General features: G+C 30.7%; 1 protein-coding gene across 1 annotated transcript in view; it reads right to left on the bottom strand.

Annotated features, from left to right (window-relative positions):
* The window catches only part of LOC123291441, a 179,646-nt gene that overhangs the window by 115,187 nt on the left and 47,401 nt on the right, over positions 1–17,058 (bottom strand). Inside the window, exons 2-4 of the mRNA XM_044871730.1 lie at positions 14,057–14,284; positions 3,468–5,839; positions 963–1,727 (exon numbers count right to left, since the gene is read on the bottom strand). Of these exons, the coding sequence (XP_044727665.1) occupies positions 963–1,727; positions 3,468–5,839; positions 14,057–14,284 (3,365 nt within the window). The remainder of the gene's footprint in view (positions 1–962; positions 1,728–3,467; positions 5,840–14,056; positions 14,285–17,058) is intronic.

Genomic DNA, 17,058 nt, shown 5'->3' with positions numbered 1-17,058 from the left:
TTCAAAAATCGGGTGCATTTGATGACTGGTCGAATAGTTTTTGAAATATCGGCTAAAATCGATCCAAATATTGCGATATCTCAGAAACTCGGCATCCAATCATTAAATTAACCCGATTTTTATACTTTTTGAGTCAAAATTACCCCATCCACCGAGTTTTATCAAATTCCAAGACAAAAATATTTTTTCCGATTTTCTCGATTTTTTCAAAAGGACACCCTTAAAAAATTGCAAAAAATCGAAAAAAAATTTTTATTTCCAATTTCCATAAAACTCAGTATAAAAGGTAATTTTCACCCAAAAAGTACAAAAATTGTTCTATCTCTAACGGTTTAACATAAGCACAACTCTTAAATTTCTGGAAAACCCTGTAAATTTTTCAAGCTTTATATCTCAAAAACTATTAGACATCCGGAGCTGTGGCTTGCCTTCTATTGTTTTAAGTAATAATATCCTTTCAAAATGATAGAAGCAACTAATGTCAAAAGCTCAAAGTTTTTGAATTGAACGACAAAAACTGAAAAAAGTTCGAACATTTTGCAGTTTTTCAAGGATTACGCAGGTACCATAACTTTTTTTTTGCTTGCAAATGTAGTTTCATACTCCCCTAAGTCCAGATAACTTTACATCGTGTTTTTCGAATTTGGTTACTGTTTTTGTAAATTTTTACTGGCGTAAAAGTATTTTTTAGTTAAATATTTTTTCCTTGGTGAATATTTAATTTTATTGTACTATAAAGATAAAAACTTAATAAGTTTTTTGAAGCATGACAAGTCATAAATACTATTTATTTACTATATAACATGAAAGCTTGACCTTGAACAAAAATTAAACCCATCTTTATAGAAGTTACAAAATGTAAACAAACAGCCACGATTAGGTAATCACTTCATTGAATTCCGAACAAGTAAATAAAATATTTGAGAAATATCATATTGAATTCGAAAAAAGAAAACACTTACCTCGACAACTTTGAGATTCTGTTTATCCAAAAGGAACTCCATGGATTTATGTGGCCGAACAAGACCCGTACTTTGCGAACCACTATCACCCAAATGATGTAAAACCGGTTGTATAATAATATCACCACCAACACCGGTTGAAACAACACATGAATTATTATCACCAGGTAAGTTCATAAGACTACGTGCTTTACCCCCTTGCCCTTGTGTACCATTGTTATTATTATGATTATGATTATTTGAAGCACTACTATTCACTACAGTAATATGTGTATCCAAATCGGTTTCAATCAGACCCAACGGTTGATGTTGTTCCATATTATGATTATGAAATTTGGACGTAATTGTTTGATGATGATTATTGGTGGCATGTCTGTTGTCAACTGTCGGTGTAGGACAACTGATAAGAGCGGCACCTCCACGATGATTACTATAAACGTTACGATTATTTAAACTACAACCATCCGTTGAATCAATATTACCACCGTTAATAATGCTACGTTGAGCTTGCGTACCACTGCCATGTCGATGTTGTTGTTGTTGTTTTACACTAGCGCCAATCACACGCGGGGGTTGTTTTGGTAAGGGTGGTTTTGTATCTAACGGTTTTCCATCAACCATAACTTTTGAAAATATATCGTTATGTTGTGTACCACTAGGTGGTGTTGGAGATGGTCCTTTTAACGGTATGTAAATGTAGTCGGGTTTTTGTTCATTGTTATTCCTTTGAATTGGAGCGGCTGATTTTTTCTGGTCCTGTTGCACCTGGGGTAAATTATTTATACTTTTATTAAAAAATTATCAAACATTTGAATTTGAAACCCGGAAATAGTTGACGAATTTGAATTGTTCATGTTTTGTTGCATTTTTTAAATTTTATTTAGGGTGATTTCTATCTGATTTCATGGTTTTTGATTAATTAATTGTATATCGTTCGTGCAGGAAATAAAGGTATTTAAAACTAATTTGTTTGATAATGAACCGAATTTGATGTAACACGGCTCATTTAGTTCGTAATTCCATTTAGAAAAAGTTCCTTAAATTAGTCTGTGGCCCTTCCTTACCTTTAAAAATAATAAAGGAGGATGAAAATACCAATCTAGGAACTTTTGGGTTCACTAAATTCGAATCTGATCATAAATAAGTGAAAATTCGTAGCGGAGGTCGAAAAATTGAGTTTACGACCCGGGATGTCGGTTTTCGAGGTCGCTGCATTCGAATAAAGACATAAAAATGTAACAATTCAAAATGACGGCCGGAAAATTTAATTAACGATTCAACGACTAGATTCAAACAAATATATAAAAAATGAATTTTCCGGCTACTATTGTGGGTTTTCCAACTTTTAGTTAAGATTAGGATTCAGTGACTTAGGAAACTCCCAGAATAATAATATTTTCTTGATATATTTGTTTGAATCGATTTGATAAAAATTTAATTTTCTGGCAGCCAAACTTCGTCGACCCAAAAATCCCCTAATATGATATTTTCATTCTCATTTATTATTTTTAATGCGTTTCGGGATCTATGGGGCATGTAAGTTCAATTCCCAAAAAAGGAATAAGAAAATGAGCCGTGTTAGATCAAAATCGATTCATTATTCCTCCCATATTAGTTGGTGCAGAAAAATTGCTAACATAACTCGATTTAACTATTCCTTCTTCTTTTCTATGAGTTATAGGGCAATGAAACTGAAGCAATCTGGCCCAAAAATTATTCGTTATAAAATAAATGTATACCTACCTCTTTTAGCCAACATCAAAATATAAGGAACAAAATTTGTATTTAAACACATCTCAAAAACAGTCCATAAGATTTTTCGTAAACATTCAAGTTAAATGTAGATTCTGCCTTTCGATAGAATCATAAATTCTACCCTTTGGAGAATTGATAAAGGTAATTTTGGTAATTTCAAACAAAAAAAATTGAGGTTTTAATTTAAGCCCATTTTGGCGAATGCTTACTTATCTCACTTTTTGTAAAAAAAAAAACAAATGTTGAAAAAATCAAATCGCGCTTGCAACGAATGCCCGAAAGTAAGGTTAAGACGACCCGCAATCCCGTGATTACTAGAGCCCACCCGGTGTTCCGCTACTTCACCATTTTTTTGTCTGTCATTTATGCTATAAAATTTCTTTGTCTGTCATTTATGCTATAAAAAATTATTGACGTAAAAAAATAATGCAAGAAGTTTGCAATTATCGAAAGATTTAAAACCCTTTGCATCTTTGGAGATGATGCATATTTATTCTCTAACCATTCTCTAATTTTTCGTTTTAGTCCAAATATTTTCGCTCCCTTTAATAACTCAACCAACTTCGCAAAAACAAATGCTTTATGAAAAATCTTATAATTTTTGAGATTATGAATAGAAATCTAATCACTCACTTTTCGATGTTATCAAAAAATAATTTTTTTATACTTAATCCTAAACAACAATAATCCAAAATCGTCAACTATAATCGGGTTTCCAAGTATAAACAAAACAAAATTCACAAGACTAACCGTTGTTGTTGATGCATTATTTGTTTTCGATTTTTGTGTTTTATTACGTGTTGAAAATCGAAAATTCGTAAAACGTGATAAAAATCCACCTAATTTCTTTTCACGTTTTTTCGTTGATTGTTGATCAACAATTGAATCAGCACCACGATTATTCACTCCGTTTGTTTCCATCACGTTCACTGTTCTATTACACTGTTGATCATTATTATTATACAACTGTTGTTGTTGTTGCTTAAACACTTCTTGTTGAAGTGACTGAGCCTGTTGCAGTTTACTCACTTCTCCATCTCTCGACTCAGCACCGATGTTACTCGTCACGTGATTACTTATTGTAGGCGTATTTTCAACTTCATTTGCTTTTAACATATGCGAATGTTTATAAGTAATACCATCTTTATCCATGTAATCTTTTATTAAATAACTTGAGCCATCTTTCTCTTCAATTTGCTCAGCAACTTTTAACATAATTTCATCTAAACTTTCCGTTGATTCTGATTGATTCGCATCATCTTCATCAAATGAATTCTCTGATGAATAACTTTGTTCCCTCCAACTTACCTCCGAGACAATTTCACAAAAATGTACACCCTTTGATGTACTTCCCGATCCAGCTAAACTATTTCGATGTAAAATACCACCCCCAATATTTTTTCCCTCCGAACCAGATAAACCTTTCATATAACTATCAGCATCGATTTTTTTTAATGGAACTGTTTTACAACTATCTGTTTTCTCTGATGATAAAATTGTTGATAAATTAGGAGTACTTTGATGGACGGATGGTGTACGTAGATGTCCTGGCTGTGTCATAGGAGTTGAATGAAAAAAGAAGTCACCTTTATCCTTAAAACTAGGTATACTTGAATTGGAAATCGCTTTTTGAATCGTCGTTTCAAAATCTAGGATATCTGAGTGTATGTCAAGGTTATAGCACCGGTTCTCTGCGGTTACATCAAGTAATTTCGTTACACCATCATTGAGTGTAAAACTTGAACTATCTTCTACACCAATTACAGTTCGATGTACTTCCTCTGGTTGGGGTGGGGGTGTTTCATCTTTTAAACGAATTCGTATCGTGTTATTATCCGTTGAAATCATATCAGAAGACATTTCACTATTTTTATTGTTGATAACTGATAAGTCAATATTTTTTGAAGCCACTGTATTATCAACGTTATTCCATGACGTCACTATATCGCTTTGTTCATTATTACAAATTAAATTTAAATTTTGTGGTACACTTGAACTAATTAAATCACAATTTATACAAAAATTCGATTGTTGTGTGTTATTTAACGCACTTAAATGTTCACTATCGACTGCACTTAATATGTTTGGTTCACTCGTTGATGATACACGCTCCGACTGAGTGCTAAATTTAGATTGTGGTAAGACAATTTCTAATTTAAGACTTTGTGTTTCACGTTCTAATTCATCAATTTCTTCGATTAATTCAATATTTCGATTCTGTTTTAAATTTTTATGATATTTACCTAATTTTTGTAAATTATTTTTAAATTGTACGGTAATTTTATTTGGATCGAATATACTTAAATCGTGATAACTTGTACCGAAATGTGCTACAGTTGGTGTTGGAAATAATGTTGTCTCACAATCATAAGCGCCAAAATTATTTTTTGAACTATACTCGTGATTATTTATGCCTTCGAAATTATTCGATTCCGGTATAATTTCAAAATTTGGTATACTGGAGGTTTTCTTAACGTTATGTTGGTCACAATAACCACTATCTTCACTTAAATTTTCCGTCGACATTTTTTTTGTTGTAAACAATGATTCAAAACTACGATTTTTAAATTTTAATTTTTGAGGAATACTTGTTTCATCACTTGGGATTGTATCATCACTGTCTGTGCTGCTAGCATCACTTTTCGATAATATTCGAGTTTTATAAAATAACGAATCCGTGTTTGAACGTTTATTGGTAGTTTTATCAATTTTTAATGTTCGATAATAATCAACACAATCACTTTCTTCGGCCGGTGTATCTTCACCATCTTCATCGTCGGTGTCTGTTGATCGATTATTTAAACTATCTGGACTTAAACGTTGATTTTTTATATTGTTTCGATGTTGTATTTCTAGTGAATCATAACTAAAAGTTGATAAAATACTTGGTGAACTATTGTACATATCTTCTTGGCAACGTTTCTCTAACGCTTCGAATTGTAATAAACTACTTGATCGACTTAAAGATGGCAGTGATGTTAGATCTTCATCACTGTTTGGTATGGTTAACAGATGAAGATGATTGTCGTGACGACGGCGTCGTTTTGCTGGGCACACAATATCACATTCGGATGAGCTGTCTTCGTTATCGGAATCAACACCTGCTTCCTCCTGGTCATCATCTGTGAATTCAAAAAGATGAAAGAATACTAAATATTAAATCATAATTTTTATTATTTTGAGCAAGTTGCCATATTTAGTTGTGTTTACATTTTTTTTTTAAATATAAATATTTACTTTGGATCGAAGCGAATAAGAATAAGAGTAGTGGGTTTGAATAATAAACGTGATTTTAGTTTTTACAACGGAAATAAATTATTTAGAATTGTTAATTATTTATTAGTAATTTGTACAGAGACGTATTTTATTTTAAAATTAAATTATGATCAATTGAATTTAGATTGTGTCTTTGATAAAAGATTTAGGCTTTTTGGCGTCTCTAGGCAACTTGTATTACATATATGTTATACATGTATATGAGTTTTTAGATTATTTGACAAGCAGTAGCATATACGTAATATAAATTGCCTATTTATTATTTTTCAAATGGTAAATATGGTTGAAACTTTTTATCCATGTATATATGAAATATACATAGTATGTATATTAAATTTAGTCCCAAGTTTGTAACGCTTAAAAATATTGATGGTACGACAAAAATTTCGATATAGGTGTTCATAGAATCATCTAATTAGCCCTTTTTCGGTTGTAATGTATGTCTGTCTGTCGTCTATCTATCCATCTGTCATCACGATTACTCAAAAACGAAAAAAGGTATCAAGCTGAAATTTTCATAGCGTGCTGAGGACGTAAAAAGTGAGACTAAGTTCGTAAATGAGCAACAAAGGTCAATTGGGTCTTGGATCCATAGGACCCATCCTGTAAACCGTTAGAGATAGAACAAAAGTTTAAATGTAAAAAATATTCCTTATAAAAAAATAAACAACTTTTGTTTGTAACATTTTTTCGTAACTGTTTATCCGTGAGAGCGCAAATTTTATAGTATGTATGTGCTATAAAATTTGCATTTATAAATATGTGCTATAAAATTTGTCTGCCCGTCTGTCATCACGAAAACATGTAAGTAAAAGAAGATAGTCACTCTTAGAAAGCCACAGTCATGTATAAAATACAGAATATGTTCCAATAATTTTATTATTCGACTAGTACAAAGGTCGTAATGGGATTTACGAAGATTAATTAACTAATTTTGGAACGAATTTGAATTTAAATGTAATAAATAGTTTTGAATAAATATAATTTGCAAATATTAAATGCGGCTCTGTGATTAATTTATATTCAATCAGAAACAATCATATTTATATACGCAACAATTTTATTGAACAATTCACTCAGTTTCGAAAATACCTACTTGAAGAAACTAATGACATAATTTATCATACGACTTCCATTATTTATTTTAATAATTTTTAATTTAATTATCGGGATTATTAATTATAATTCTAGGAAACACTAAAAATCTTTAAATACGATTCAGTTTTTAGCTTTTTCCGATTAAAAAAAAGTCCATGCCACTAAAATTCATAAGAAAACAATTTATTTTATTATTTTAGCCAATAGTTTAGCCAACGTTGACTTTTGCTTCATTGCATGCTTGCCCTAAAATTTGTAAACTATCAATTTTGCTTCTTTCATTCATAAATACTATAAACGGCGTCATTACTGTTTACCTGCGAGGGCCCAAATTAGGTTAGACACATTATATAGTATACAGGTATTGTATATATTTAAAATTTATAAGTGACATATTATTATGAAAGTGTTTGATTGGAATGGACTAATTAGGTAATTTTATGAACACCTATACCAAAATTTTGTTCATAGTATCAATATTTTTAAGCGTTACAAACTTGGGACTAAACTTAGTATACCTTGGTATATTTCATATACCAGGTATAAAAAAAATACAATAATGGAAGTATGTAATGATTTCTATTGTTAAATAAACCACACAGTGGCATCTATTCGTTATGTTTAAATACACAGCGTAAGCAAAGAATGTATGTTAAGCCATCTGGTAGTTTTATTATTAACTCTTTTATTTTTTATTACCTGCCATTGTTCAATTGATTCAAAACACTTAACAATAAAAGTTATTTTTTTTCCCTTGTGACTAAAATTTTTAATTAAAACAAGTGAAAACAGGCCATTGAAAAGAAAAAATAGCACCATATACGTCGTTTTGTTTTCGAGATATTAATTTTGACGTAAATTTTCAAAATTGGGAAGTTGGGCATTAATTTTCTCATGTTTTAAACGAACAAAATTTCTTAAATGATAAAAGTATTTAATTAAAATAATTATTTCCTTATTTACAAAAGTTAAATATAATAATAATAAAAGGTAGCCTGTAGGGTCTATAGATTTATTAAAATATTTAAGTCGATTATTATTTATGTAAATATAAACATAATATTTAAGTATATACAGGCGATTAAAAAAACAAAGTTGATATTAAAATTAGGTTAATTTAATGATTCAATGCATAGTTTCTGAGATATCGCAATATTTGAATCGATTTTAGTCCGTATCTCAAAAACTATTAGACAAGTCAACAAATGCACCCGATTTTTGTACTTTTTGGGTCAAAATTACCTTTTAAACTGAGTTTTATCGAAATTGGAGATAAAAAAAATTTTTCGATTTTTTGCAATTTTTTTTAAGCGGTACCCCTTTGAAAAAATCGAGAAAATCGGGAAAAAAATTTTTGTTTTGGAATTTGATGAAACTCGGTGGATGGAGTAATTTTGACTCAAAAAGTATAAAAATCAGATTAATTTAATGGTTGGATGCCGAGTTTCTGAGATATCGCAATATTTGAATCGATTTTAGTCCGTATCTAAAACACTATTCGACCAGTCACCAAATGCAACCGATTTTTGTACTTTTTGGGTCAAAAGTACCTTATATACTGAGTTTTATCGAAATTGGAAATTAAAAAAAAATTTTTTTAATTTTTTGCAATTTTTTTAAGTACTAAAATCAAATTTAAATATTAAAATCTAAATGAAATTGACCTTCTACCCTATCAAAAAAACGATAAAAATAATTATAATCAAATATTCACACCATAATAAAACAAAAATTAGTTCTTTCAAAAATTAATAATTAATAATTATTATTTTTTATAAACTATATCCGTATATACTAAATTAAATATATTATCTACATAAATAATGTGTGTACACATATTTTTAAAGAGTCTGCGCATAATTAAAATTAATATAATTGTTATATTATATCTGGCGAATAATTAAAAATAAAAATAATTTTTTTTTTTACTTTAACAATGGCCTTGAATTTATAATTATAAAATTATCAAAAAATTCTTTTTACATGTGAGAATTCATACAGGGTGGTGCAAAATTAACGCACTTTTAAAATCGAATAATATAATAATGTATATGAATTTTAAATATTTAGACTTTAAAAGTGGTATCAATAACTGAATTCGCCCCATTAGCTCAGTTGGTAAAAGCGTAACCAATTCCGTCCGCGGTATTCTTAGGGCAGCGAGTTCGATTCCCGCCGTCCCAACAAAATTAATTTAATTAATAGTTGTGATGGGCTGGTGTAGTGCATGGTATATGCATGAAGGAGGTGCACTCAGCCTCTGAAATTGAGGAGCTGATAATGAAATTATCAGCGGAAAAGTGGTAAAAAAACATGGAATCACAATGGGCTCTATAGTCTAAGTGTGTCCTTCGTGGACAGCCAATATAACCTAACCTAACCTAACTAAATCAATATTTATTAATTTATTTGATGAAATGTGTTTCTCAGCCTTATACAGATCGGTATACAAAGTAAATTATCCATAATTTCCTGAAGAATTGTTGGCTCACCAAAAAATTTCTCAAGTTTATTTCTTAAAATTACCAAAAACAGTACATCGAATAATGTACTGCGTAGAGACGTTCTTAGTGAAGATTCGTAGAAGATGGTCATTTGAAGTACATAATTTTCCACATCTCAGTAAAAAAATCAATAATTGATAAAAACCCCCGAGAAATTGTTCGGGTACGGAACCTTAAACTCACACTTGAAACATAACTACGAACACTCTCCATTAATTTAGCTTTTTCCTCAAACCCTTTTCCAAACTGACATGACTGTATCCTTGTGACCGTACAGTTCAACAAACGAGTTAGTTGAACTATATTAGTCTAATATAATTTATGGTCGTTTTGGGTTGGCTCGCACACTAAACGCTATGACTAAAGAGCGTGGCTTTGAGTCATCCAAGCAACTGGGTTAATAATATAAGGGTATAATAGTAGATAAGTAAAAAAGAACTTCATATATTACGAATTATTAATTTTCACTTTCTATTGAAGAATGTGTAAATAAATTTCTTCATAAATTATTAATCAACTCACATAAAAAAAAATTGTTAAAATATTTGGATTAACCGATTTAGATAAGGTTTTTCTAAGAAAACGATTTCAAATTAAACATAATGAAATGTTTTATGATTATATTTACTTACATTGGTTTATTTTAATAATAAAATCGATCATTTCAAATAAAATTGAATTACAACAAGTAAGATTTACAAAATTTCAAAAACCCCCGACAAATGCGATTTATTCCTTGTAAACTTCTCTCCTTCCTTGTAAATCTCAATCAAGTCGGTTCGACCGTTTAGGAGCTATAATGCTACTAAGAAATACACGGACGCACAAATAAACACTTTAAATTTATAAAACTCCTTCTTAAATCAATATCAAAGTGATGGTCAAGGACATCAGATGAAACAAAAAGGATACTTTGAAAGTATCATTTTTTGGGACAAATTTTTGGAAATATTTTAATTGAAATTGAAATATAGCTCGAACTGGTTAAGACGCTTGGCATGAATCCAAGAGACCCGGGTTTGAAAACTGTTTCTTGTAGATTTTTTTTTTCAATTCTAGATTATTTCAAAGCTGTGAGCATTGAAATAATTTCAAACCAATCATAGACTTGATTTTAAAATAAGCAACAAAAAATATAAAATAGTTCAACTTACATATTTCAAATCCAGAGAAATTAAAACTATAATTATAAATTTTAATCCAAGATTTAAAAAAAAAAATGTAGTACGTATAATAAGACTTTAATTCACAATTTATTAAAAGTTTAATAGACACATGTAGAGGTAGCAGGTATTCCGTATGTACACAATAATTAAAAGCTTGCTCACAGTTAGGATCTTTAATAAAAAGTACAGAATAGATATAATTAAAAGTATAACTTGACTAAAACTAAACTAAACTCACAACAAACAACCTTGATTGTAAAGACAAATTAAATTACATTATATTATATGTGTACATTTCATATAATATACAGGGTGAGTCATACAGAGTGGAACAAATGTGAGAAACAATTGAAATAAGAGTCAACAATGTCTATAGTTATAATGAAGTGAAAAACTTTTTGTATTTTTATATATTTACTAGCTGTGAACTACCCGTTTTGCTGGGCAACATCCCCACTTGCACCCCTCCCTTCACATTTCCTTCCGTGGGATAACAGTTTTGTAATGTACACGTCATGCTTTTTTATTTGATACCCCACTTAGGTATATTTGTAAATATTCGATAATTCCTTCTCACTTTCTCGCTACACCTTTCTACCCTCCGAAGGTTAAAAGTAGATAAAAACAATAGATCTTTGAAGCTGGTTGTATATCGTATCAATATTTGAGCTTAATCGATGCACAACTTTTTTAGTTTTTGAAGCATATCCCTTTCAACCCCTTACTCTACTATAATATGGATGTATTATACATAAAAACCTTCCTCTTGAATCACTCTATCTATTAAAAAAAATCGCATCAAAATCCGTTGCGTAGTTTCAAAGATTTAAGCGTACAAAGGGACATAGGGACAGAAAAAGCGACTTTGTTTTATAATATGTAGTGATACCTAGGTATGTGTATACAGGGTGAGTCATACAGAGTGTAACAATTGAAACAAGAGTCAACAATGCTTATAGTTATAATGAAGTGAAAAACTTTTTGTATTTTTAATTATTTCTAGTTGCTACCCGGCTTCTTGGTTGTTCACTTGGTACAAAAAACCACCACATAATATTCATCACCCCTTGATGCAATAAAACCCTTGGTTGGCTTTGGCCACAGAACATACTTCGCTTCCAAAATAGTCCAGATATACTAATTTAGAGTGTATAAGCATCGAAGATTCCAGAAAACCTACACACGAGTTGCGATGGTATTGTATGGTCATCATTGATTAAAAAATATTTACTCGAAAGCGTTGTTGAGAATTATAAAACTTTCTTAGCTGCAGGGTCTACCAGGTAAGTATCAATACCTGATTATTTGAGGCATAGTGATTAAATGAACTGTAAAAAATAATAGTTTCAGCGAGCGAAGTTTTTTGAGATAATTTTTGGAATATGTTTTATCTTTTTATTCTCTGTCAAAAGATCCTTGACTAGAGGAGCCCGGGGTGCTGCTCAAGTTGCCCCCATGGTAGTTCCGTCCCTGTCTGTACTCGTTATGACATGTGTATTATGGGTTGTGTATTAAATAAATAAAATAATTTTCTATTTTATTCATTTGTCAATAATATTATATAAGTAATTAAATATTGGAAAAATTATTTTTCTATTTACTTTAGGTAATGCTATTGTATATTTTCTTTACTTCCATTCATAACACTTTATTGACTAGAAATTAAAAAAAATCTATTTTCCGTCTTTCCTGCCTTTTTCAACGTCTTTTTGGGATATTTTCTATAGGTACTCGGCTCATTTACCCACGCGGGTAAAGGAGCAATTGACTTTACTCGATTGACAACTGACTGGCAGGTTACTGTTTCGAATCCAGGCAATGGCAATCTTCAAACTTTCAACCTATAGTCAATCGAAATAATCAATATTAATATTCATAAAAAATCAATCAGAAATATTGATTTTATTTAGTCAGAAAAAATTCTGACTGATTATGAGTTTTAACTGAAACATTTATATCTGTTATAGGTAAGCAAATTACTGGCGCCGAATGCCCAAAAAGATTCTGCCCAAATAATACAATTTTAGGGAAAACTGCAGTATTAATATCACACTGTTTTTTAACCAAGAAACTGGATAGGATTTCAGATTAAAAATGAATTTTATTATTACACATGTTTACATAATGGAAGTAATGTGATATATTTTAAACGTATTCGAATGTAGATTTTATGTAATTAATACAGGGGCTTCATTTATTTAACACAGTACAATTAAAATACTATTTATTTTAATTGAATTAAATCTAATACTTAGGTATATTGATTGATTTTGTAACTGAAAAGCTAAAACAATAAATTTTGATTCTGGAGAATAAAATACTCCGTATTTTAGAAATAATCAAATTAATCATAAAATTTAGATCAATCAGGTGATTCGAACAGGTTTTTTGCGATGTCAATTTTTCGCTAGCTATCACTAATGTGCTTAATTCAAAGACCAGGAATCCATATTTTTGAAACCTCTTAGAGCTAGGGTAATTTTGATCACAAATTTGAAAAGGATGACCCAAATTTAGTAGGATTACATACTTAGTTTATCAAAATTGGATAAAATTTGGATGTGACAGAGCAAAATTAAATTTTTTTGATTCTGATGACGTCATAAAGTTAAAAAATTCAATTTTTTTGATAACACAGGCAAATTTGATCTGATCTTATTGGAATTTTTTTTGAAACTCACTAATTTGGGGTCATTCTTTTCAGCCGTGATGACAATTTTTCGCTAGTTATCACTAATATGTTTAATTCAAGGACCAGGACTCTACATTCTTAAAACTTATTAGAGCTAGGTTAATTTTGATCACAAATTTGGAAAGTATGACCCAAATTTAGTAGGATTAAATACTTGGTTTATCAAAATTGGATAAAATTTGGATGTGATAGAGCAAAATTAAATTTTTTGGATTCTGATGACGTCATTAAGTTAAAAAATAGAATGCAAACAACCCGTATTTCTACGGCAAAGCCTTGTAAGTGTGAGAATTAATAATTTATCCTTATTAGTTACTCGAAATTTGTAATTTAACAAAAAAGTTAAACTATGCAAAATTTTTATCAATTATTTCAGAAGTACTTAAATGAATCCGAACTTTTTTTTTAGTCTCTGCCTTTGTTATGAACATTTAAATTAAAATTAAAAGCAACATGTTTTAAATAGTCTCTGTTTTTAAACAAATATTTAATATAATAAATAACTAACAATAAAGGTGTCTACTCTAATTCAAGGTGTTTTAACTCACTACTCAAGCCGTATATGCAATAGACAAGTATAGATATGTATATAAAGTTGCATACCAACAGATGTTACATTGACTCGTATTACTGAACCAGATTCACTATCACTAGCAAGCCAACCAAGTCGTTGGTGTCTATCTTCATCATCTTCATCGTCATCATCATGTGAAGCACACGAAGTAGAACGTTCACTATCACTACTACGAAGATCATCTGATGTTTCTTCCATAATTGTCTCCAAGAACACATATTGATGTGTGCCACCGCCATTTAAAAATAATGCTGCGTCTGAAACAAAAACAAAAATTCATTAGACACATTTTATATAGAATATCAATGTTAAGATTTTCTGAAGAAGTTTATTAAAACGGATACAAAAGGAAAAACTTTCGTTATCTAATTTACTTTTCGAGGTATTGAAATCTGAAAATTTAGAAAATATCATTATTCAAGAGAAATTCTTTTTCAAAAACGGTACAATTTTCGGAAAATGTGGCAGAAACAGTATAATCTAACATTGAATCTAATAGTAGACAATTTTCATTGAAAATAATCATTTAAAAAAATTAATGAGTAGGTTAAGTTGGTTGAAGAAGATCTCAATCTGCGTCTATCACTTCGGTTGCCGAATCACTGTAGCGTGTATCAAGCGGAAGTGATGGCTATTCATGAAGTATGGGAATGTAAGACACTAACACCTTTAGGTGCAGGGACATTACAATATTCACCGACAGCCAAGCAGCTCTTAAATCCTTCAGCTCAGTCTATCTAACGTCCAAGGTAGTACAAGACTACCGTACGTCCTTAAATAAGCTGGCGGAACAAATGAATGTAAACCTGGTATGGGTACCGGGACACAGAAATAAATATCCGGGAGTTCCTCAAAGAGGATATCCTCAAAGAACGTACTTGTGGTACTACAAGACAGATATGGTCTGAGTACAATCGCAGGCGTTCTGAAGATCTTATATAACTTCCTCTGTTCGTTGTTGCGGCTATTACAGGACACCGGTTGGGCGGCAGTCATGCTGAACACCTGGGTCTGGCAGTGTACTATGACTACTGCAGGAGCTGTCAAAGTGGTGAGGAGGACGGGACAATGTCTCATCTTCTCTGTCACTGCCCAGCTCTTGTCATGAGGAGATGGACTTACTTGAGCCAGCCTCTCTTTGACGACCTCTCTGACCTAATGTCCGTCGACGTCAAAGCTCTCCTGCTGTTCTTAAACAGCTTCAAATGGTTCATGGAGTAGTGGCCGGGGATGGGCCAACCCTTTTTCGATATCACAACGGACCCTATGGTCTAAGTGTGTCCCACCCCGGGACAGCCACTCTAACCTATCCTAATCTAAGTTGGTTGAATGTTCCTTGGAGTAAAATAAACACGTTACAAAAAGTTTCATTAAAATCAGTGCTATTTTTCAACTTTTCCACTATCGACACGATTTTACGGCTTATTGGCTATGTCAGTAGATTTACATGACTTCTTTCAAAAGCTAGTATATCTATCTGCGCTTCTATTCATTAATTCAAATGACTAAATTTTTTCCATGTTCTGACAATAGAATGCACATGAAACAAAAGTCATTCTTCTAGCAGTCAATCAATCAGTTAAAGTCAAAAGAAGTGATAATTATTATTTTCGAAGTAGGACGCTGGTAAATTAATGTTTAGTAATGAATTCGTTGTGGGTTTATTGTGGAAAAAAAAAAGAGAAAAAAATAAACAATTGAATTTTATTATGAATGACTGCATGGTAATAATGCCTGAAGAGAAAGTTTTATTTATATTATTTTTTATTAAATAATAAATTAAATTTATAATCGACAGGTCAAATAAATCTTTAAATTTTAAATTTTACATATCTAATTAGATTTTTAATCAATTTTATACGATTTGGGTGTAAAAATTTGTATTTTTGAAAGATTTTTTTGAACTGGACTTATTAAAAATTAGGTTTTTTGTTGACAAAATCACTTTGATATTACAGTTTACTGTTGATATGACAGTTTTCGATTTATGGATTCCTTGATTTCTGTCCGGTAAGTCTGTCTTCTGCCATAGTTGATCTCAACCAAGTTTTGAGGCGACGGAGAATTGAAAAGTTTTCCTTTCTACAGTGGCTGCAGTAACAAGAAGCGTCTCCAAAATTCGGTTTGCTTTGTTTATTTGGTTATTTTTGATTTTTTTTTATCTTGTGACCCCCTCCGGAAAAAAATTCTAGAACCGCGAGGAAACACAAGGAATATTTTACGTAAGAGTAAATTTTGTTTTTTTTCCATTTTATCGAATAATAATTCAATAAATAATTAAAAAATTCGTGAATTATGGCGTTTAAAAAATGAATTTTGTTTTTCTTTTTCTTTCGTACCAATTCCCTCGAAACAAAACTAGCCCATATAGAAACAAATTTAATTATAAAATCTATTAAAATGATAAAATTAGAAAATTGATCACAAGAGACAAGCTAGAAAAGAAACGTTTAGAAAAATAATTAAAATGCAAATTCATTCTATTACGTTTACATATTCAGAAAAATCTTGGAAAGAAAATGTGGTGATAAGGATATTAAGAACTCAGATCAATGAATTTCTGAGGATTGCCCATCTTAATGTAAATCAATTCTTCTAACATGCAAAGTAAATTTTTCGACCAACATATCGAGTCCTACATCTGTCATCAGCTTAGTTGTCTTTTGTCTTTCAATGGCATCAAAGCCAATACTGCTAGCCTACCCTCTTCCATTTTACTCCTTAGATAAGTTTTCAGACGTTTGAGTGACGAAAATGACTTTTCAGCAGTTGCTGTGGTAATTGGCCAGGGAAAACTAATCTCAAAAAAATGTAGTATGCATGGAAGAGGTTTACTTAAATCATATTTTAGAAATAGACCAGCATGCATGCAAAGTGACGGTTTTTCGATGGTATAATTTGGGAATCAAGAAGTGTTTTTTTCTAGGAACTAAATTTTTTACACTGTTTTCTCAATTTAACATGTAAATGCGGTTTTTACATACCACCTAATGTTAGTAATTTTGTATAGCCTAGGTAAAGATAAAATTTA

Source organism: Chrysoperla carnea, chromosome 2, assembly GCF_905475395.1.
Source record: "Chrysoperla carnea chromosome 2, inChrCarn1.1, whole genome shotgun sequence".
NCBI classification, from domain to species: Eukaryota; Metazoa; Arthropoda; class Insecta; order Neuroptera; family Chrysopidae; genus Chrysoperla; species Chrysoperla carnea.
This window is presented reverse-complemented; position numbering and strand designations above follow the sequence as displayed.